At 34.4% G+C, this 22876-nt stretch overlaps 2 protein-coding genes and 1 long non-coding RNA gene across 8 annotated transcripts in view; all 3 read left to right on the top strand.

The window, feature by feature from the left end:
* LOC146162959 (uncharacterized) overlaps positions 1-4445 on the top strand; it is a 117315-nt gene extending 112870 nt beyond the window's left edge. Inside the window, exon 16 of one of the 3 annotated variants that reach the window (XM_083381492.1) lies at positions 2301-4445. In XM_083381492.1, the coding sequence (XP_083237618.1) occupies positions 2301-2327 (27 nt within the window). In that variant the 3' untranslated portion in view covers positions 2328-4445. The remainder of the gene's footprint in view (positions 1-2300) is intronic. The other 2 variants (XM_083381493.1, XM_083381494.1) reach the window with 2 other exon arrangements.
* A 4362-nt stretch (positions 4446-8807) lies between these two features.
* Positions 8808-22876, top strand: part of LOC146162961 (myc box-dependent-interacting protein 1-like) — a 234182-nt gene continuing 220113 nt past the window's right edge. For 3 of the 4 annotated variants that reach the window (XR_014494516.1, XR_014494517.1, XM_083381516.1), the window contains exons 1-2: positions 8808-8989; positions 11628-11708. Coding sequence is in view for 2 of the 4 variants with exons in the window: in XM_083381516.1 (XP_083237642.1) it covers positions 8906-8989; positions 11628-11708 (165 nt within the window). In the remaining 2 variants the exon portion in view is untranslated. Of the gene's footprint in view, positions 8990-11627; positions 11709-15070; positions 15126-15456; positions 15552-16306; positions 16388-17945; positions 18068-22876 lie in introns of those variants that run through there. The other variant, XM_083381517.1, reaches the window with a different exon arrangement.
* LOC146162962 (uncharacterized) lies at positions 20384-21868 on the top strand. Its single transcript, XR_014494519.1, has 2 exons — positions 20384-20540; positions 21008-21868. It is a non-coding gene; the product is annotated as an uncharacterized LOC146162962 (long non-coding RNA).

Below are 22876 nucleotides of genomic sequence, written 5' to 3' on the forward strand. Positions count from 1 at the left end.
ATATAGTACATTCTCGTTTTGCCCATGCGATATCATACCTGTCTATTTAACAGTAATCGCGACTTTCATGATTACTGTTTCAACTCAATAGAAGTATTTGCCAAATCAAGTATAACTGCAAATACACAACAGTTCTATCGAAATTTAGTACTTTTTGAACTAATAAACATTTGCCCAACACTGGCTTTTCCCTGCTAAACAATGTGATTCGTACTTTTTTTCAGAATGCCACAAAAAATTATTTCCTGCCAATTTTAGTGCATAATGTTCCTACATATTCAACATTTATAAAAAAAAAATTAATTGGAAAGTCGATCATTCAAAAAAAAAAATTATTAAATTTTTTTTTGGACAATTCCTTCGGTTTTCTTTCTGATTCTTCGGCCGACATAGTCGCCAAGTCGCCAGCATTCTGCCATACTGTTTATTATATTATCTTCAAATTCTCGCTTGTCACCTTTCTAATGTAAATTATGACTAATTACGTCACTCGCTACATATATACATTACTGGACGAAATACCTGGCCCAAGTTAAATACAATATTTACCGGTTATTCGTAAGATCTTCGTAAATGACATAAATAATGCAAACATATTTTTTTAAATGTCATAACAAATTTGCTTATGCCTAAACGTTTGAACTGAGTGTCACTACATAGAAATTTCAAATCATGTGATGTGAAGTCGGTTAACTATAGCGCACAACACTTGGCTAAGCATGCAATACATCTTTTAAGTAACGAAAACCCGTGACGTTTGTCAATTGAGAATAACTCCCAAACGTAAAACTTTAGGTTGCAGCAGCAATTGCTTAGACTTGCTTGATAGCGTCATGTTTAAGCAAATACGTAATCCCGGTGCTAAACTGCGTCAAACGTGAGAGAAATGCTTACTGTTAACTCCTGCAATAAACGCAATATTTCGCGAACTCTGATAAGTATTGCGTGGGTAAACACATTGTAAGAAGTCACTAGGCTTTGGCCTCAATCACTATCGCTAACAAACGGTTTAAAAATAAAAATTAAATTTTTCGTAAATTTGCGAACTCTACCTAAATTTTACGCGTAAACAGGCATCAATAAGTTCCTAAACATAACAGTCTTAGTTGGAAACATTAAAATTTTACTTTATGAAGGAAATGTACTTAGTATTTTTTTATTTACTTACTGCGACAACAAACGCGATATTTTGCGAACTCTGTCTAAATTTGGCATTGTTAAACTTAAGTCTTTACTTGGAACGTTGCACACGTTTGTTGGCATAGTTTACAACAGTGGTTCTCAACCGGGGGTCCACAAAAACTTCTAAATATACCTATATTAAATTAACTAACGCTGGGGCTTGGGATACATGCTTAAACACAATCTTGGTAACATTGTAACATGTTGTAAATCGCATTCAGTGTGACGTAACAGTTCCATTGTGATGCAACAACAAATAGATTGTAAAATGACTGGGCGAACATGTTGCCACACACATCTCACAAACTTTTTCTTTTATTATGTAGATTTAGCTCAGTATACATTACGTATTGAATGTAATTATTCACCGTGCCTCTTCTTAGCTATTGTTTAAATTATTTGGCAAACCCTGCAACTACCTTGAAGTAAAACTGTAGTGTACTTAGCTACATTGATGTTGTAGTACAAGTTTCTAGGACTGTGAAATATAATTTCAACTTAAAAAATATTTAAAATGTTCGATTGTCAATATTGTGTGCAACTTGGAGCTGTGATGTGAATAGATTGTTTTGTGCATTTTGCATTTGTAACGTTGAAACTTTACATATAAGCTCTAGTATACTTAATTGATATCGCTCGCAAGGTGCGCCACCACGTGTTTAGAGGTCTTCAGGTGCATCATGACGTAAAAACTTAAGAAACACTGATCGGTGGTCTCTTCTAAGGGTACTTTGGAAATATGGTTATTATACAAATCAGCATAAAACCACAATTACGAACAGTGTGACATAATAGCCTTAATGTATGAGAAGTAACATTCTCAGCAAGGAAAATTAGTTAAGTAATATGTTTGCTCTAATTTAAGGTCAGTTACAAAACAGTTGTTATTATTATTATGGAAACTCTTGATAAACTGTGGGGGACAGATGTTAAGGGTTGGGTCTCAACTCACCTACGGACCCAGTTTAACAACACTTCTTTAATTTACCCCCGATGTAAATACAACAACATCAGATGGGCTAGATTACAATTGTTGTAAACAGATGTGACGGGTTGGAATTCTTCTTTCGTTGAAAACACGTTTATCAGCTTTTAAATTTTCATCTTGTGTTTTGCAGGAGAACAGAGTGCGTTTTAACATATGAAGTTCGACTGATCTTGGATTGCTTCGAGCGACCAACAATCGTCCCTCCGTGATGCGAAACATTTATCAGCTTTCCTGTTGATGGAAGTGAACTGAGGGGCAGGGGCGGTTCAAGGGGGTGGGGCAACACGCCACGCCCTGTATTATTTACCTATTGTGCGTAATTTTAGTTTTTTTCATTGGGTTTCTAGTATGTTCCATTTTGATAAAATGGTTTTAGTTAAAAGGCATCTTTGCGTCTCGTCGCAACTTAAACAATACGTAAAGGAGTTTTTTCGATAACATCCTTCTAATGTCGCTTTTGTTTTAAAACTAACACCTCTCCAACCTAAAACTTGTATAAACGAAATGTGTGTTCTTATGGAGGTGTAGATGCAACATGTGACGTCATCCCTCTTTATTGACCTCTGTTACTTTTGTTTTGTTCATGTTTGGCCGACTCTACTGTTGTTTGTAATTGCCTCGCTAACATTAAAGTTCACTGCATTGTTTTATTTTATTCAGTTTGATTTTCGTAACGTTTTATTTTCACGTAAAATCCAAAGTTGCCTGAGAAATAAATGGTATGATTTATAATTGTAATTGGTGCAGAACTGATTCACCCGATCCGTTAGAAATCAGTGCATTTCTAAGAAAAAAGATCTACGACAATCAGGGCATCCAATGGCAGAAAAGTCTAGACTTTTAGACCTTGAGGTCCTGGCAATGCACTGATTTGGACCTTTAGGTAAACTCCCGGCGTAGATAAATTAAAAATATTCATTAAAAGTTCAGAAAAGATAACAAAAAAGTATGAGATAGGATTAATAACACTTGACCCACTTAAACCCTAACGCTAACCCGAACAATGTGCGTTATTTTAATAATTCTTTAAATGCTGGGGAAAAAAGCCCTAACTCGGATGGTTTCTCGTCCATTGTATTTAAGATTATTACGTCACAAATTGATGTATTGGGGCCTGAAGCGTTATAATTATTAAATTATCGCACATTGTTTGGGTTAGGGCGCTGGTTAGCGTTTGGGTTTGGTTGGGTCAAGTATTGTTAAACTTAATCTTCTTATGCACATTTGTTAATGCAAATTAGTGCATTGTCCAAGACCTCAAGGTCTAAAAGTCGAACTTTTTGATACTTTGAATGCACTGATTGTCATAGACCTTTTTGCTTAGAACTGCACTGATTTCTGACGGATCGGGTGGAAACAGAGGAATAAATGGTATGATTTATAACAACTATTGATGCAGAACTGATTGCACGCAGTGTTTTTGTACCTAAAATTTTAACTAGTGTTTTTTTCTTGTGTAAAATACTTCATTATTGCGCCTGTTTCGCAGATTAGCCAATTTAACCGTTATATTTGCCTTGGGTTTGTTTAGATTTTGTGTTTACGTTCCCTCGTGGTAAGAGTTCAACAACATTAGTTTAACTGCCTTAACAAATCACTTGTATGGTAATAGTTTAATATTTATCTCTAAATTCGCCCAATATTTTGGCCTTAAAAGTCCTATGGTTTTTCTTCCTGAGTTGGTGGAGGCGCCGACTTGAAAATAGTTTTGTTTACCCCGCAGCCTTGTATTATGGGAATGTAAGTATTTGGGGAGGGGTGCCGCTTAAAATGTGGATTGCCCTATTCTGTAATACTTCAAGATGTTTTAATTTAGTCGGATAAGCTCTACCCAGGTTACAACACAATATCAAAGATGAGTATTGTTTAATCTATAATATAAAAGGCGAAGTGTCTAAATAGTATTTCATTTTTGATAAGAGTTCAATTTCCCTAAAAATTTCTTGTTCAATCATTTTAAAATAAAGTTTAAATGACAATTTATCATCTATGATGAGGCCTAAATATTAAGTGGAATTTACCTGTTTCAGTTTGTTCACCCTTATTTTAATACTGAAATTTGAATTGGTTACCAAGTAATGTGTTTTAGAATGATTAATTGATAGTTTGTCAGCCCGAAACCAGTGCTCAATTTTTTCTATATTTATTTGAATTATTTTTTGAAGCTGTTTTATGACATTATGGGAGATATAAATGACAGTATCATCTGCGTATAAACTACAATTTATATTTGAGTTTATTGGTAAGTCATTAATGTAAATTTGAAAGAGGAGAGGTGCTAATATACGACCTTGTGGGACACCGCATACAGGCATCGACGGATTAGAAAGAGTTCTTCCTATTTTTTTACTATGCTTTCTGTGCCTTAAAAAAGTTTCTATTAGTTTCAAAGGGTGGGCCTCTGATACCATAATGATTTAGTTTTTTAAGTAATATTTGGTTGTCTATGACATCAAAGGCCTTGGCTAATTCAAGGAAAACTATACAACTATATCCATATTTTTCTTGGTTATTTAATAGGTTTTTATATAATTCTGTTGCGGCAAGTGAGGTTAAGTGATATTTCCTAAATCCGTGTTGATGTTTACTGATAGTTTCATGTTTTGCAAAAAATTAAGAAGTTGATGGTGCAATACTTTTTCAAAAATAGAGGTAACAGGAATTGGCCTAAAGTCATTAGGTGTTAATGGTCTACTTATTTTGGGTATATTTTCATTTTCTTCGAAAAAAATTTTTGTAAAGTTATTGTCGGTTTCGACTCAGGCTGTTTTCCTCAGGCCATTGTATTTTTAGTAACACTTTTCAAACAAGATAAGTTACGCAAAAAATATGCCCAAGTATTATGTATATAGGACATTATATCGAAAAATGTGTATTTTTATCCAATCGTAGCGTCTCCTAAATTAAAATTTTAACGAAATAAAGGCACTTTTTTCGCGCTTTCTGCGATCGCTTTGTGGGAGTGAGTAAGAAATGGAGTGATTGGTTATTCACTTTGTTCCATGTGTGTAAAGCAGTGTTTCTCAACCAGGGTGCCGCGGCATATCCTCAATGGGTGCCGCGGCATACCTCAATGTGCCATTTCTAATCCTCTAGGGTGCCGCGACATATTTGTCAATCTTTAAGAATCTGATTTTTGCTCAACTTTTTGTGTAAGATTAGAGTGGAATAAATCCAATTAAAACTTCGTAAGTTGTGTAGAGTTGATGTGTGTTGTTCCAGTTCCGTTTATTGTAACTTTCTAGTGAATTACCTACGGAAAAATCTTGTAAGGGTGTCGCAATCTATTAATTATTTCTGAGGGGTACCGTCAGCCTTATAAGGTTGAAACTCTGGTGCAAGGTGCGACCCTTAGCGGTTAACCAAGTAACAAAATGTGGATCTTGTTATCTGATTGGTTAGCCCCCCCTGCACATGATTACACATGATTATAAAAAATAAATGTGGCAATCAACATACCCCCAGAAAAGTAATGTTACGGATAGCGTAAGACCTTCGTCAGAGGCATGAATACTGAAAATACTTATTTAAATGCCATTTTACTTATGCCTTACCGTTTGAACTGCGTGTCACTAAATATAAATTTCAAATCATGAGATGTGTTTTTATGCTTCACGCGGTGATCGAAAGGCGTTAGGCGTAAACTGCAAAAAGCAAAGGCGCTGGTCGTCCCTAATCTGTTTGACGTTAAGTGTGTCTGAAATCGGTTAATCTAATGCTTCCCCACAATCAGAGTAACACCCCACAGCTTGTGTGAAAGCGGCATTAATGGAATGGCGGGTTTAATTATGTGATTTATCTGCGTGGCTCGAAAATCTAATTCTTGGTCACCGTTAATTCCCAATATTTTGTATTTGGGTAAAACCGAGTATAAAAAAGAAAAATTAACATATAACCTAAAAGCAGCTTTGTGTTTTGTGTCTGAAATAGTTCACTTTAAAAATCTGGTGCGACAAATTAGGGAAAAGTTGCCAGAAGGAAAAAACAATTTTACTAGTATTAGATGGCCATTCTTCGCATACTAAGAGTCTCGTAGTGTTGGATTACGCTTCTGATAATGGCATAGTGATGGTCAGCTTACCTCCACATACCACTCATAAATTACAACCACTTTATGTGTCCTTCTTTAAACCTTTTCGCGTGTACTACGACCAAGCAATTGAACGTTGGTTGCGTGAGCATCCAGGAAGAGCATTTACACAGTTTCAAATCGCCGAAGCTGTTTCTCAATCGTTTGGGAAAGCTGCAACTGTATCACTATCTGTAAATACTTTTAGAAAATGTGGAATCTTTTCGATTAACGAAGATATATTCGAAGAAGATGAATTTGCGGCTTCTGCAACAACAAACATTTCTGAGGAGGATTTTCAGAACATTCAACCAGATGTTCCTGGTTCGTCAACAGCAATTGAATTTGTAGAAAGTGTCTTGGTAAAATTTCGCTCGATTGCGAATTGAATTGGGCAAGTGACATGTGTTTAAAACTGACCGCGATCGCCTATAAATATTAATATCGGTTATCGACGATAAAAGCCGATATCCTCGAATTTCACCAGGTCATGTTTTGCATCGTTGGAAAGGTATGATAAAGCGCTACACGAATTATTTGGTCTGCCAGTGTGTAAATTGATATTTGGTCTATTTTGGTCGGTTGTTGGTAGTATGAAAATTCGCGATAATACGCATATTAAATGCTGAATATGATATTGAACATTGATATTTTTTTTTAATATTAAATATTAATATTTTTTTATATTTCTAATATTTCTTTTAATTTAGAAAATATAGAACATTGTTATAGTTAGCGTGAAATTTTTTTTCTTAAATATTTAGGATAAATATGTTTAATTTGGCGTGACATTTGTGCGCTGACCCCTGTGTTTTGGCTAGCTTTTGGTGTCAAAGAGCGTTAGATTTGAAAGCCAAACATTTTGCTTGAAGCCTCTCATCGATGCGGAAATACCCAATCACGTAGATTTAATTGATCCTGAGGGTAAATACCTTAAGTGTGTTTTTGTCACACAAACCTGCTCAGATAGAGTAAAAGTTCAGCAAACCACAGATTTAAAGCAACAGAAAAAATTGAGTTTTTATCGGTGGATTAAAAGTAACCGGTAGATGGTGCTAGAGAAATCACCTAACTTGATAAATCGCCACATTTAAGCAAATTATTCAAACAATTATGTTTGCAGGCGATCAAAATTGTCAATTTAGAAAGTGTTTGATTCCAATCGAAGCTTAACAACAGTTTTAATTCGTTTGTTTTTTAATTTGACGGGAATCGGTTGCAGTTTAGAGGTCAGTGTTGATTTTGACTCGAGGTTGTAGTTTAGAGGTCAGTGTTGATTTTGACTCGAAGTTACTCTGTGTTTAAGTATTCTATGAAAAGGGCGAAGCAAAAATTTTGCAGCAAAATAAAAACATTTGCAAAAGTTTTCGTCAAACTTTTTAATATTGTACAGTTAAAAAACTATGTCGGAATGCAGCAATACAAAAGGCGAAAAATTGGGCGCTGGTCTATAATTCTACCACAGCGTTCAAACTGTAAATAAACAAAACCATTATTAAATCAATGCACATTATTTAGGCTCTGGCTAAGTGCGCTGGTCTAGAATCCGGCGCTCTTTCACTTATGTACGTGAAAAGTTATGCAAAAAACAAAACTAAAGTAATACCGCATACCACAACGCATATTGTTTGGGTTAGGGTGCGGGTTAGCGTTTGGGTGAGGGTGGGTCAAGTAATATTATGTTTATTATTAATAATAACTTGACCCACCCTCAACCAAACGCTAACCCGCACCCTAACCCAAACAATATGTGTTGTGGTATGCGGCATTTGAAGAAAGTTTTTTTTTTAATTAATGTTTACGTACAATAGTGAAAGAGCGCCGAATTTGGGACACAGGCTAAGAATTCTGCCACCTTTTTGTACAATGATGAAAAACAATTATGAAACCAGTCGTCAAAATTGAAATTGCAAACTGGGAGTTAAATACGGTAACTGAAGCACATTTTTGGGCGCTGGTCTAGAATCCTACCACAATGAAACACCATTTGGGTTAGGGTACAGGTTAGCGTTTGGGTTAGTTAAGGTAAGTCAAGTATTATTATTAAACAAAGAATATAATAATACTTGACCCACCCACACCCAAACGCTAACCCGCACCCTAACTCAAATTTTGTGCGTTGATTTTAGAACTGTGGTAGGATTCTAGACCAGCGCCCATTTTTGTCCGGGGGTTTATATTGCTAACATTATTTGGTTTAGGTTGCGAGTAAGTGTTTGGGTTTATCGAAGTATTTACCACTTTATTTATTTATTTATTGCAGTTTCAATTTGGACAACTCTTTTGGTTACTTAAAAAAAAATTTGTAAGATTCTAGACTTATGCCGAATTTGAAAAAAAGATTTATGCAAAAGTATTTTTTGGTTTAAATTATTTACGGCCACAAATTACAGAATGCAATCTTGGGTCTTACAAGATTATGGGTTGAAAGTTTCAGTTTGATAGGATTTCCAATTAACATTTAGACCACAGGTTTTTAAGAATTTTACGTACCATTAGCAATATTTTTTTATAATTTTTCAGTTTTAACATCAATTTACCATTTCCAAACAGGCTCCAAAACTAAAATTCAGTCGAACATATGTTTTGTATTACGACATAAAGTATAAAATCAAAGAATTCAGTTGTGCTTTAAATTTCAAATTGTTTCATAAATTTGCGACAAAATGTCGGACTCTGGAAATAGAAGGGAAAGTAGCGCTCGGTTGAAGCGTAACGTCACGAAAATGGCGTTCAGAGGTCGGGAAAAGGTCAGTATCAAATGTTGGCTGCGTCAATTTACTAACTGTGTGCTAGTCTGCACTTGATTACACTTTTTGAGGACATCAGGTGTGCAGAGCCAAATTTTCAGGTGTGCAATTGTGTAATCATGATTTTATGCACAACGACGTTCCAGATTCAACCACATTTCAACTTTTTTTCAAAATTTATGTGTAAATTTTTTATTTCAGAAAATAATGTATTCTCTAGCATCTGTTTTGGTTCATCTTGTGAGTTTCAGATTAGAGTCTTCATACTTTGTTTTATCCAAGCGTCTGCTGAAAAAACACCTAAAATCACCAAACCTCGCTAAATTTTCAATAAAATTGTAGTGTACACACAAATTGCTTTATAAAAAGGTTGGGTGTGCACCTGCCACAGAATGCAGACAGGTTTTATAAAAAGGCTGAGTTGTGTTAAGATTCTGCACCTCCGTTGTGCATGAAAAAGTTAACCTGCAAACTTAAGCTGCACTCCCAAGATCTTGTCGAAAGGTTCAATCAAATGCAGACTCAGTCATGATTTTTTAAAGCAGGATTCCATTGTGTTTGAGTTATTTACTTTGTGTTGTATTTATTTTTTTTACAGTTAAAGTAATTGAAAAAATTGACCTTTTTAGGCAGAATTTTTTTTATTTAATAGTCTGAATGTGTCTTATATGGAGAATGTTTAAAGTGGAATCCCATGAGATTCTAGAACTTTGGATTTCGAATTTAGAACAACGAATCCAGAATATTGAATCCTAGTATATTTTTATTGAATTATTTAACCCTGATTTTGTTTGAACAGGGTTGTTCCTAAGAAAAAATTTACACTCGCCAGCAAGGCGAGCAGCTATCCATCAGCACTCGCCCAGACCGAATAACAATAGCCAAATTCGTTGGCACGCCGTCTGCAAATTGCCATTTCTTGGGTTATCGTTAACCTGTCTTGTGGTTTCTATGCGAAACATTTGTTTTTTAAGAGTCTGGTCGTTTATTTCCATGCATGGTTCAACAAATTATTGACCCATTAAGCAGTGAATATTTGTTACAGTCTTCAGTGAAAAAAATTACACTGACAATTTAGTAGCCACGGCCTGTTCGTTTATCATTTTTTTTTAAATGCTCGCACTTTTTTTTTCGTATTCTGGTTTTTCTATGCTTGAAGGACGTTTCACCGCTGGTTGCTTCGCGCTAGAAACAAAACGCCAAACTTCGCCTAACAGTATAGTAGCTGGTTAAACAGCAAATAATCACAAAATAATTGTAAATTTACAACTACACCATTCTTTCACATAGTTAACAACTGTATGCACTAGAGTTTCTGTGCGGGGCTATGAACTTAAGAGAGCGCAACAACATGTTTTTACGTAAACTAGTTGGTAATTCTCAGCTGTATGGTTTTTAAAATACCGTAGTGTTCAGTGGCCGTTTCGGTCTCTTAAACGTCTTAAAAAACACTGCCTACAAATAATATAAGACATTTATATTCAAACTTATTGTTACCAAAAACTCCAGTAATTGCTTATAATTTTCTTATGCAAACAATTCAATAAATACAGAAAAGTAAAATTCTTATCGCTGGGAACATCGCAAGTCCAATAAACTTTTCCATGAGCATCAACGACCGGGTTAAACTTTTAAAAATTAACCTTTAAGTTAAACAATAAATCTCATAACTATTTACCACTGCAGCAATAGCGTCTTTGATTGTTTGCCGGTAAACAATTTTTTAAAACGGGACAAAGAGTCTTTATTACGATCTTACCACGGACAAAGAATCTTTAATACGAGCTTCGAACGTGACTTCGATTAACCTTATTATTTGTGTAGTGTTCAACGTATTTGCACCTTAGTGTTTAAGGAAATAACTGGCGCTAAGTTATATTTCACTTAGTAGTGGTGCTTAACACAAGTTAATATTTCCTCACCGAAGCCACTCGCCAGTCGGGATTTGCACTCGCATTGGCGAGCGGGCGAGTGCTTAGGTCCAACCCTGTTGAAGGAGGACTCATTGCTCATACAACCCACAAGGCCCACAGTGTTAACCTGTGTATATTGTAATCAAAAATATATTCTAACAAATGTTAACATTCTTAACAACTGCTATTTCAAGCAATTTGGAAACTGTAGTACATGTCCAGCTTGTAGGAATCCAAGGTTCAATATTCTACTTTAAACATCCCTAGTCTTATACTTGAGTTTTTTAATTTTTAGTGGATTTGAATTTTTATAATAGAACATTTGCAATGAACCCAATTGTTTGTTCCGTTTTATAAGTAAGTCATGATTATTTGAAAGCGGAAACTTTGTCAGATTAACTAGGATTTTATAGTTATCTTACCAACTATACTTTACACATTTAAAAAAGAGAAATTTTAATCGGAATAAAACTTTTGACTTAGAGATTCAATCTTGAATATAGTTTCTTTGAATATTTCTTTTGAAATGAAGTCGCTATGGTTACTGTAACTTGCAAAAATCTCACCATTCCTTGAGAAAATAATGTTTTTAAGTGTTCCTGTTTGATTTAAATTTTATGCTTTTTTCCTACAGTGGTATTTGTAATGAACCATATGGATTTGTTTTTACTTGTACGAGTCATTCTCTGCGTTTGTCATATGTTATCGTGTTTTGTGTTTTGCAGATGCTGCGTTCGCTCGGGCGCGGCGACGAAACCAAGGATGAAATCATCGACAATTACGTTCACCTTGTTACTAAGCAACAGGTAATTCTTGATTAAATAACAACAACGAGTCACTTCCTGAACTTTTGTCTCCAAAATGTTTAAAACCAGATTTGTAGCGAATTGGTAAACTTATACTTTGAAAAGTTGCACTTCAGCTACATACATAATTATGTTCTTGGTAAACTTACATTTTGCTTAACCTAATATTGTTTTTTCTCTAACACTTGAAATATGCCGAAAGGAAGTTCCTATAGGGATTCTGTTGTTTCCATTCAATCAGAAAAAGAAAGCGAATAAATATCTGCAATTATTTTTACATTTGATTCTTTGTAAATGTCCATATTTGTCTGATTCTAAATAGGATAATCAGGTGTCAATTTAAAACGACAAATTGCACAAGCTGCTTTATCAGGTCAAAGTAGAAACTTTTAGCAAATGAATTTAGACAAATTTAAGCGCACAGCAATAGTATTTTTTTTTTAGATAGTAATAAATGTATTGTCATTTATCCAGTGTTAATAGCGCTTTCCTTAAAACTATCTTTGGTAAATAATTTATAATTTTATTAAACTGTCATATAGCATATCATGATAAGTTAAGATTATCAGATTATAAATGATTTGTTAATATTATCGCTAATAAGAGTTGCCACAAGTATTTGGTTGTCTTTGAATTTTGTCAGTCAGCTTAAATTATCATTTCTTTCCAAATTTTCAACTATATTTGCTGTTGTGTTAAACTTGGCATCTAAACTCTTTTGTTTTAGAATTCTATTCAAAAACTATTGAGCGATCCAATTTAGGTTTTTCAAAAAACTAAAATTTTTTCTTTGAAAAGTTTTGAATTTATGTCGCATTTGAAATGTTTGGACCAAGATTGGCAATTTTTAGGTCTAACATTTCAGCTTCATGGCCAAAAACTTTTTTCAAACGAGAAACTCAGAATGCTTTTGGACAATAGAGATTTTAGGTGAAAATAAAAACTAGAGTTTAGAAATCACTGTCACAACAGTCATTTCACAAATTAAAATTTAAATAGTGGCAAATGGCCTTAATCGTCAAATTAGCAAACATGAATTGAGTTTCAAGTTACAAGCTTTTGAAAAGTATTTCAATTTTGATTTCTTACTGAGATTGGCACAGCAGCAAATCACTCTTATTCCTCAAAATACTTAATTTGAGTTACTTATGTTGCAAGTTATGAGTAGTGATATTTGGTGGAGATGTGTGCTTGCAAATGCTTGCATTTACCTGTGGTGGCCTACTTCCAGCCGCTGCTGCATTTCGATTAATGATTACCCCAAGATATGTCCACTTTACAAACACATTCCAAAGCATTACATCATAGTGTTGTTATTCTATGAAACACGTTTGCTAATAACTAGATAGCTATAGTTTTTATTGCGATCAATTGGATCAGTTTGTAGTTAATTCTAATGGTATTTAGGGATTCCTTGTATGTTTAAATTCTAGTTCTAATGTAATTTCCATTTTGACCCAAACTACTTAAAATGTACAATGGCGTTTTTAAGTTTTTCATTTAAAACAAATATCTGAACTGCAATTGAAAATACAGCCTAAAAATTGCCAATCTTGGTTTAAGAATTTTGTCATTCACATTTCTCAGGGAACAAATTGTAATTCCTTATTATTTTAGTTAATTTCTAGTTTTGAGAATTCTAATCTAGTTTGAAAAAAATTTGAAAGAGTCTAGAATTTTAAAAACAGTACTTAATCAAGTTACAAGGAAATAAAGTGAAGATAAAACGAATAAAATGTAGTAAAGGAAATTAAAAATAGCGAAACGTATTTGCTACAAAAGTAGTCTTTTAAGTCCCTTACTTTTCACTCTAGCTATTATTGAAGTGTTCTCAAGTGTTACTATTATGATGTCACAGTGGTGTGTATTGTCAGCAGCTCATGTTTCAAACTGTTGTTGTTGTTCGAAAGTGAGATTCGGTTAATTAAGTCGTCATCCAAAACCTGTTGCCACTTCAATCTCTATTTCTTGTAGCTTTTCGTGGATAGTTTGAAATATGTTTTATATAATTTGTTGAAAAACATAAGAATTTAAAATGAGTGTTCTTGCTTTCAAAAATTCAAACTTTGTGTAATGCAAAATGAAACTTAACCAATAGGTTAATAAACTTAAATACATATTCAACGAGCTTAATTGAATAAATATTTCAACATATCTGAAGGGCACCAAGGCAACATTTATAATTTTAATAAAACACTAAAATATAAAACTAAAAACCAGCAAAGGCATTAATAAATAACCCACACCTTGTTATGACATTATCTTTGCTGAATTATGCTAGTGCTATTACAGTGGCTTCAACAGTTTGATATATATTAGTTAAATTGTTGTTATCTTTGTTTTTGTGAATTAAATGCTTCTAGCTGTATTGCATTAATGCTTGTTTATTAATATTAATGCTTTTAGAGTCTAGATTTCAGAGTTTTGATAAAGAATTGATTATGTTTGAAGTGTTTTGTCAACAGTTAAGCTTTCTTTACATAATTAGCCACAAATTCATTTCAATGAAACCTAATGTATTGTATGAAATGTATTGTTCCAAAGACTAGTGTCAACAGTTTAAATTATTTGTTATTTCACCGCCACACAGTGAATATTAACAAAGATTATTGAAAGCATTCATTATAAAACTGTTTCGATCCTGTTGGTTTTTTGAAAATCCTAAGACCTCATCACAGTTAAACAAGTATATAAAATTTAAAGAATAATTACAGTAATTTCAGAGAAATAGGTCTTATCTGGCTTATAATTTATTAGTCGGATGATGCATTTAAACAGCACTTCTTCACCGATGCTCCATAGAAGGATGCCAGGTCTGCAGTCAAAAACAAATCTAATTTATAAAACTTACCGTATATTTTTTATCATGTTTTTATTTATTTTGGCCTCAATTGATCTAACAGTCAGATATGCAAAAATGAATCCCTTGTAAAAAAAATTACAAGCAGTTTAAGACTCCCTTGAGTAAAAATGTTTCAAAAAATCTTCAATATAAGTTTTCACACTTTAACTGTATTCTTAGAATATTAGTGTTTCTTAATTTTTTTCACAGCGTCCCAAACACTGAGCTATACCAGCAAAGCTTTGACTAAAACCTAATTCTACCCGCTGAACATTTTTAAGGGAAAAACATAATAAATTAGGGTTAACAAGTTAGATGTCTTTGTATTGCTTCCTCAATTCACTCATGATTTCCCCAATTTTTTTAAATTTTGTAGAAATCTTGCTTGAAGCAACCTCAATAAATCTAAGCATGTGAATTACTTTGGTCTTTACCCGACCAGATCAAATGGCGACAAAGTTTTAGTTCGCTACCTATGGGTTGAAAAATCACTTTTCTAAATATTTACTTGATTTTTCAGGTTCAGTTGACAAAGTTCCAGCAAGATATGAAAAGATACCTTCAATCCATAATCGGTAAAGTTCATATTTTTTAAATTTCTACTGATTTGTTTCTCGTTTTGATTTTTTTTAACAAAATATTTTGAGAATTATAGTTGTTACATTTTCTTTTTTCGCTTTTTAAAGCTAAATATTTAAACTGTTGATTTAAAAAATATATGCAAAGCCTAAATTATTTCTTAAAATTCACAAAAATAAATATTCCGTTGCATAACAACAAGCATTATCAGTTTCTGTAAAAAGTATATTTTCTGAAAAAATAAATTAAATTGTTTGCATGAGATTCTTTAAAACCAAAAGTACTTTAGCTTTTTCAGGTTGCTTACTTTTTTTTTTTTAATTTTAGCAATGCAGTCGGCAGCCAATGATTTCTATGCATCGCTGGGAAAGGTTTACGAAGACGGTTGGATGGGAAAAGATATGGTCGCAACACTCTCAAAAGTAAGTGTTAATTGAAATAAAGTTGTGAGTAGAGTGAAATACTGATCAGATGCCAGCTTGTGCCACAATCCACTTAACCTGGGTGAACTTTTTTCAAAACATTTCTTGTTTTATGCTTCTACACTTTTGGTGAAGTAATGCAATGAAGTATGTACCTTTGGTTCGTACAGATACCTGTAATGTATTGTGTAAATTTTTTAAATTTCGTATCTTTATGTAAAATGGCCTGGACTGGCGAAGGGTGCGGCAGAAAAACCTACCGCATTTCAAACTATGAAAAAGAGACAAAATTTATAAGCAATCAAACCATTTATTGTCTCATCTCAAATTAACAAGCTTACCATTTGATGTATCTATGTTTTAAAGATTACATCCTGTAGATGGCGCCCTCGAGTCACAGATTCCCCATTTTTAACGAAATCTTCCACAATAAATGTACAGTGTTCGCCAGTCCAGGCCATTTTACATACAGATACAAAATTTTAAAAATTTGCACAAAACATCATTTACTTATAAAAACTAACATCTGAAACACAAATGGTAAGTCATTTGCTGCAAAGTTTCAATTCAACCTCCTGTCAGACTGCTACAGCTTTGGTACAGTGCCAATTTAAAATGTGGTAGGTTTTTCTGCCGCACCCTGTATCATTGCTGCATTCAATCACAAATGCTGGCTGAAATTTTTAATCAAACTGTTATCGGGATGAGGTATGGACATCATACTTCCAACCCAATTTAATATTTTTATTTTTCAGACGACGAGTCTTCTGCACAGTGACCTTCATGCCTGACTGAACACAGAGGTCATATCTGTCCTACAAGATCATGTTACTCAGGTTTGAATAAATTGAGTGTTTTACACATGATTAGGGCGATTACTTTTTGACCAAAACAATTAAAATTTTAACCTATTGGAAAAACGTTGATTTAAACAACATGAAGTACTGCATTACTAGGGCCTTGGTTGAGTGGACAAAATGTTTTAGATGTTTTACTGACTGCCGTTATTTTTTCGGGTTTGTGCAAAACTCTTGAAAATGCTTCTAGATTTTTGTCATTTCAAAAAGACAAACAACTATAAAAATGCCAAAGAAAAGCAAGACCCTGGTTATTTTAGAAAAATTTAAACAATTAAGTAAAACTGTTGCCCTCACGATGCTTTTATTACAAATGGCCTGAAGAATTGACGATCGCAGTGAGATACAAAATTTTGTGGAACTATAATTCATCAGGAAATAAATTTAGAAAATGTGGAACAAAATATGGCCCCTCTTTTATAGGCTTATATTAAATAAATGCAATCGCAATAACTTGAAATTGATGTCGAAGCTCTTTAAATATATTTATTCTCAGTTGTTTTTAAAAGCGTTTAATCAATGATGTTTTATTTCTATTTACCTTCTAATCTTCATACTAAAATAGAAATCAGTACAAGCCATTCAATGATGTTTTATTTCTATTTACCTTCTAATCTTCATACTAAAATTGAAATCAGTACAAGCCCTTACCTGTCAAAATGGTTTACAAACATCAAAACTAAAGAAAGGATATGCCCAAATGGAAACACACAATAAGACCTAAAATGCAATTAGACCTAAAGCAGAAAAATCTATAAAACCATAGTATTAAGACCAACGACATAATAAAGCCAAACCCAGTATAATGAGCGACAGAATCTAAACTTGTCGGAATACGAAATAAACCTGATTGATAAAAAGTCCTAAATTCATCGAAATAAGGCCTGATGTTGTTCTTATTTCGAGCTTATGGCCGGAGTCCGCCCAGATCATATAAGTTTTGGGAAATTGAATTTAAAAGTGGTCGTGAGGCTTCACCAAGTTTGACAACGTTATTGACCCTTGCAAACTATCATTGTTAATAGTCGCATTTGGATAATTCTAAATCACGTGGCACTGTTTAACGACAAATCGCATTATATCTTGACAAGATTTTACGCAACTGTGATGAACTAAAGCGATTCTGGGATAAAACAAGCCTGAACTTGCTGGCATCAATTTGTTGCAATAAACCAGGGGTTCCTAAACTGGGGTCCATGGGCCCCTTGGGAGTACGGAGCTAGTTTTAGGGGGTCCAAGACCTAATAGGAATGTTAGTTTGCATTACATCAAAATTTTTTAAAGAAAGGATTTCAATTAACAATAAAACATTTTTGCACTGAATCTATTAATACTTTATTTCACTTTCACATTATTTTGTCTGAAAACAGCAGACTTCTAAAGTTTATTTGTGTCGTAAGTTTGTGGCGTCATCTCTAAACATTTCTTTCCTACAGTGATCCACGCAAAGCAAAATATTTTTTGAGAGGTCTGCGGAAAAAAGTTGAAGGCACCTGCAATAAACTGATTAGTTGTTTTCAAAGCTTATTTTTTTTAGTGCAATGAGATGAAGGTCAAAGTGAACAAGCGAGGTCGGAAGTTGGTGGATTTTGACGCGGCATGACGAAATCTCGCAAGTTTACAGGGAGCAAAAAAACTCGAGGAATCAAAATTATCTAGGGTGAGATTTCTATGTTGCAACGACCACTAGTTGTTAAAATATATGGGCCGACAATTTTTTTGGCATATTTTGTTAATATTTGTGATACAAGAATGAATTTTAAGCCCATGCATAAATAGGGAGCATTATTTTTGTTACTTTAAAATGCAACCTACTTCTGTTTGGGCTTTGGTATTCTTACTATGTCTGACTACAACCTCCAGCCATTATCTTAAGATATATTCAAATAGTTCACAAAATTCTACCTTCTTCGATATGGACTTTGATGTTCATTCTACGTCCAACTAGAACCTCCAACTATTATGTTAAAATTTTGTTCGAAACTTCTGTATGGACTTTGATATCTCTATTAAATCTAACTTCAACTTCAAACCATTACCTTAAAGATTCATTGGAATTTTCAAAATGCAACCTGCTTTTATTTTCCGTCTATCTACAACCTTAAGCCATTATGCACCAAAGATTAAATGTTTGTTCAACAAGTATAACACATAAAGAGCCAGTACACTGAAAGCCATTGCAGACTCTTCACCGAATCTGTCGATCAATGATGCAAGCAGGGCAGACTAGAAAAACAACAGTGAGGTTCGAACTAACAACCTCCGGTCATACCGGGACCGTCGCTCTACCAACTGAGCTATGCAGGCTCAGAGAGGAACGAGTCGAGAAACAACCATAGCACCGTTGCCTGCTGCATCCTGTTCGTAAAACAATTAGCCTGCAGTGAGGTTCGAACTTACAACCTCGGTCAAGCCGGGACCGTCGCTCTACCAACTGAGCTATGCAGGCTCAGAGAAGAGCTAGTCGAAAAACAACCATACGCCAATGCTTGCTCAATCTGTTGGTACAAGCAACTTCAATTGAAGGGGATCCACAGTACCATATCATTTATTCGATGAAACATATGTGTGTACATCTGTTTCATTGAACATATAGAGCCATTTTGACAATATATTTAATTTCACATATATTTACTGTGTACTTAAAAAAAGTTGTTTTTCAAGGCGTTGCATTTAAATATTAGGTTGTACTGAGTTGGTCTTAACTTATGGCCTACTTATGTTATAGGGATGTTCAAAGTAGAATATCGAATCCTTGGATTCGAATCCAGATGAGATTCGAATCCAATTCTGCCATTTATTTTGGGTAATTGGAACCGATATAATTTAATGTTTTACCGCCGACCGTCGCGCCTAATTGTACAAACGCGTGTGGTAATTTGGCCTGTCGCTGCGGCGACCAATGTATAGTGCTTGCTTTAAATGTAACCTCGTAGTGCAGTGTCAGCGTTTTTTCGGGCGACCAATTACCGCGTCTCGCGATAACGTTCGTCTAATAATTAAGTGTCAATCAAGCGTTATTGGGCGAGCGACTAGCGTGTAATGTCTGGTGTGGAGTTCGCAATTTCCCTAAATGCGTTAAGTTGCAAAAGTAACATAGCGTTGCAAAACGTGCTGGCCGTCCACAAAATGCGCTATGGGGTTACTTAAGGTCAACTTTAGGCCAATATTCAGGGAAGTTATGCAGTTATGCACAACGTAATTGTCAAGAATTCGTTATGTCAATAATAACTTTGTATTCTTTGCTGTACATTATTTGACTGCATAACAGATCATGTTAGTCAAAAAAGAAGCAATAAGACTTAACAATGCTTTCAAAAACAGGACCGAATTGCTTAAGACTTCTGTGTGCAGTGTTGCATTTGCTCACTATTGGCAAAAATATAAGTTTTGGACACAACCTGGACAGTTGACATATTCTAGTTTACAGAACGGCTTCAGATGACAGTTGTTAAGAATGTTAAACATATGAGAGAGTTTTTTTATTATAATGTACACATGTTAGAAAATTGTTTGGGCGATTTATTGCTGTGATTGTGGGCCCTGTAGGGTAGATTAAGATTAATCCCTTCCCCAAACAAAATCGAGGTTAAATAATTTAATAAAAATATACTAGGATTCGCTATTCTGGATTCGTTATTCTAGATTCGAAACCTATTATTCTAGAATACCTTGGGATTCTACTTTGAACATCCCTACTTATGTATTTGCAGCACAGAACTAGCAGTTTGCCTTTGTAAGTAGGCCTTTTAAAGTTTATTTCTACATTTGTTTTATAAAATGCCAACAATCAACAAACGTTCAGCAACTATGCGTATTTTTACATATTTGAACAAAATGGAGATCTCAAAACCTTTGAGTGGTAACCAAAATCAAACTATTAAAAAATGGAGTTTGAATAAACTTGCATTCCGCATATACTTTATGTTTTATTGCGGATTATCTTGTGAACACGATATTCACGTGATAGGCCCAGGATCACGTGACAGAGGCCCATGATACTTATGAGACGCTGAACTCATAACTTCATGAAGAACTGCCCGACCTTTTCGACTCGCGGGTCGTCCTGTGCGCCGACATTGTTACGAACATCGCAACTGCTGAGAAAGCTTTCTACAACGAACTTTCCGAGGTGAACTTTAAATTATTTTTCGATTGTCACCTTTCTTGTGTAAATTGTGAAAAGTAACATCACTCACTACATATGTACATTATTTAGCTCCGTATACATTACATTTAATGGATGTTATTATGCAAAGTGCCTCTTCTTACCTATTGTTCAATTTTCATTCTCTAACCATGCATCAATAGGTTTTGGTTTGCAATATGTTTGCTCTAATATAAGGTCAGTTACAAAACAGTTGTTGTTATTATTATGGAAACTCTTGATAAACTGTGGGGTCAGATGTGACTGGTTGGGTCTCAACTCACCTACGGACCCAGTTTAACAACACTTCTTTAATTTACCCCCGATGTAAATACAACAACATCAGATGGGCTAGATTACAATTGTTGTAAACAGATGTGGCGGGTTGGAATTCTTCTTTCAGTTGAAAACACGTTTATTAGCTTTTAAATTTTCATCTTGTGTGTTTGCAGGAGAACAGAGTGGATTTTCGCTTCTGAAGTTCGACTGATCTTGGATTGCTTCGAGCGACCAACAATCGTCCCTCCGTGATGCGAAACATTTATCAGCTTTCCTGTTGATGGAAGTGAACTGAGGGGCAGGGGCGGTTCCAGGGGGTGGGGCAACACGCCACGCCTTGTATTATTTACCTATTGTGCGTAATTTTAGTTTTTTTTATTGGGTTTCTAGTATGTTCCATTTTGATAAAATGGTTTTAGTTGAAAGGCATCTTTGTATCTCATCGAAACTTTTGTTCGATCATTTTAATATGAAGTTTGAATGACAATTTATCATCTATGATGAGGCCTATTATTTCGCTGGATTTACCTGTTTCAGTTTGTTCACCCTTAGTTTAATACTGAAATTTGAATTGGTTACCAAGTAATGTGTTTTAGAATGATTAACTGATAGTTTGTCAGCCCGAAACCAGTGCTCAATTTTTTCTATATTTATTTAATTAGGCCTATTTGTTGTATTTTTTTATGTCATTATGGGAGATATAAATGACAGTATCATCTGCGTATAAACTACAATTTATATTTGAGTTTATTGGTAAGTCATTAATGTAGATTTGAAAGAGGAGAGGTGCTAATATACGACCTTGTGGGACACCGCATACAGGATCGACGGATTTTTTTACTATGCTTTCTCTGACTTAAAAAAGTTTCTATTAGTTTCAAGGGTGGGCCTCTGATACCATAAAGATTTGTTTTTTTAAGTAATATTTGGTTGTCTATGGTAGTGTTTCTTAAAGTGGTGAATGACTCACCCCAGGGTGAATAAAATTTTTGCAGGGGTGAATAAGGGTGAACGAAAGTTCAGGAGCATCCTATAGTCACTAGTAAACAACTTTCTGAAGTAAATCGACTAAAACCTGTTGTTCTTTGGTGTTTTTTTGTTTATTGTAATACTTGAGTTGGTTTGCACTGAGTGTATAAGTTAGGCCTACCATATGTTCTCTTAGGAGGATTTGTCCCCCTTTCTTAAGAAAACTGAATGGTCCTCCGAAAAAAAATGTCCAAATGTCCCCTTTTTCGCATTTCGAGTTAGTTGCTAATACTTATAGCAAGACTTTCAGGCGAGGCGTTGCATTTATTTCCAAAAAATACTTAGGCCATGAAAGATGCTGAATTGCTGGTTTAACAAAGGTTTCTAGGGGTCTCCAAGCAATTCGTAGAGGGGAGGCGAGCTCTAAGTTAATATTTAATTTTTTTGCTATGATTCTAATGGTTTCGTTTTCGTTTTGGTTGTACACCACTCCTACAGCGCTGTACAAACTCTGTTTTTGCCAACTTTAACATTAAAGCTGCCAAAAAAAATTTGACAATGTCTCTTTGAGTTCCATTGCATGTTTTCATATCATCGAAGGTAACGGCCCTATTTGATTATAATTTTTCTAACTTATAGATAAACGATAAAAGTCGTCCCCCGTTCAATCTATTTTCAATCCATATTTTATTAAATTGGATAACAGGCTAGCAACAGAGGGCGAAATGTTTTGCGAAAAGCCTCCTGATTTTACAGTTTAGCGCCAATTCAACCAATTAAATCCAATTTTTTTCGAGCTCCGCGCGACCAACAACAAACTTGTCTATTTTCAAGTTGTCTCAGTGATATTAATTACAAATTCCGAATTGCTTTTCGTAGGGGTGCAAGTCAGTTTTATCATACCATGAGACAAGGGTGAATGAAATCTGGAGATAGATGCTAGGGGTGAACGAAACTAAAAAAGTTTAAGAAGCACTGGGCTATGGCATCAAAGGCCTTGGCTAAATCAAGGAAAACTATACAGCTATATCTGTGGTTTTCTTGGTTAATTAAATAGGTTTTCATATAATTCT

The sequence above is a fragment of the Ascidiella aspersa genome, chromosome 2 (genome assembly GCF_963924565.1).
Source record: "Ascidiella aspersa chromosome 2, kaAscAspe10.2, whole genome shotgun sequence".
Taxonomy (NCBI): Eukaryota; Metazoa; Chordata; class Ascidiacea; order Phlebobranchia; family Ascidiidae; genus Ascidiella; species Ascidiella aspersa.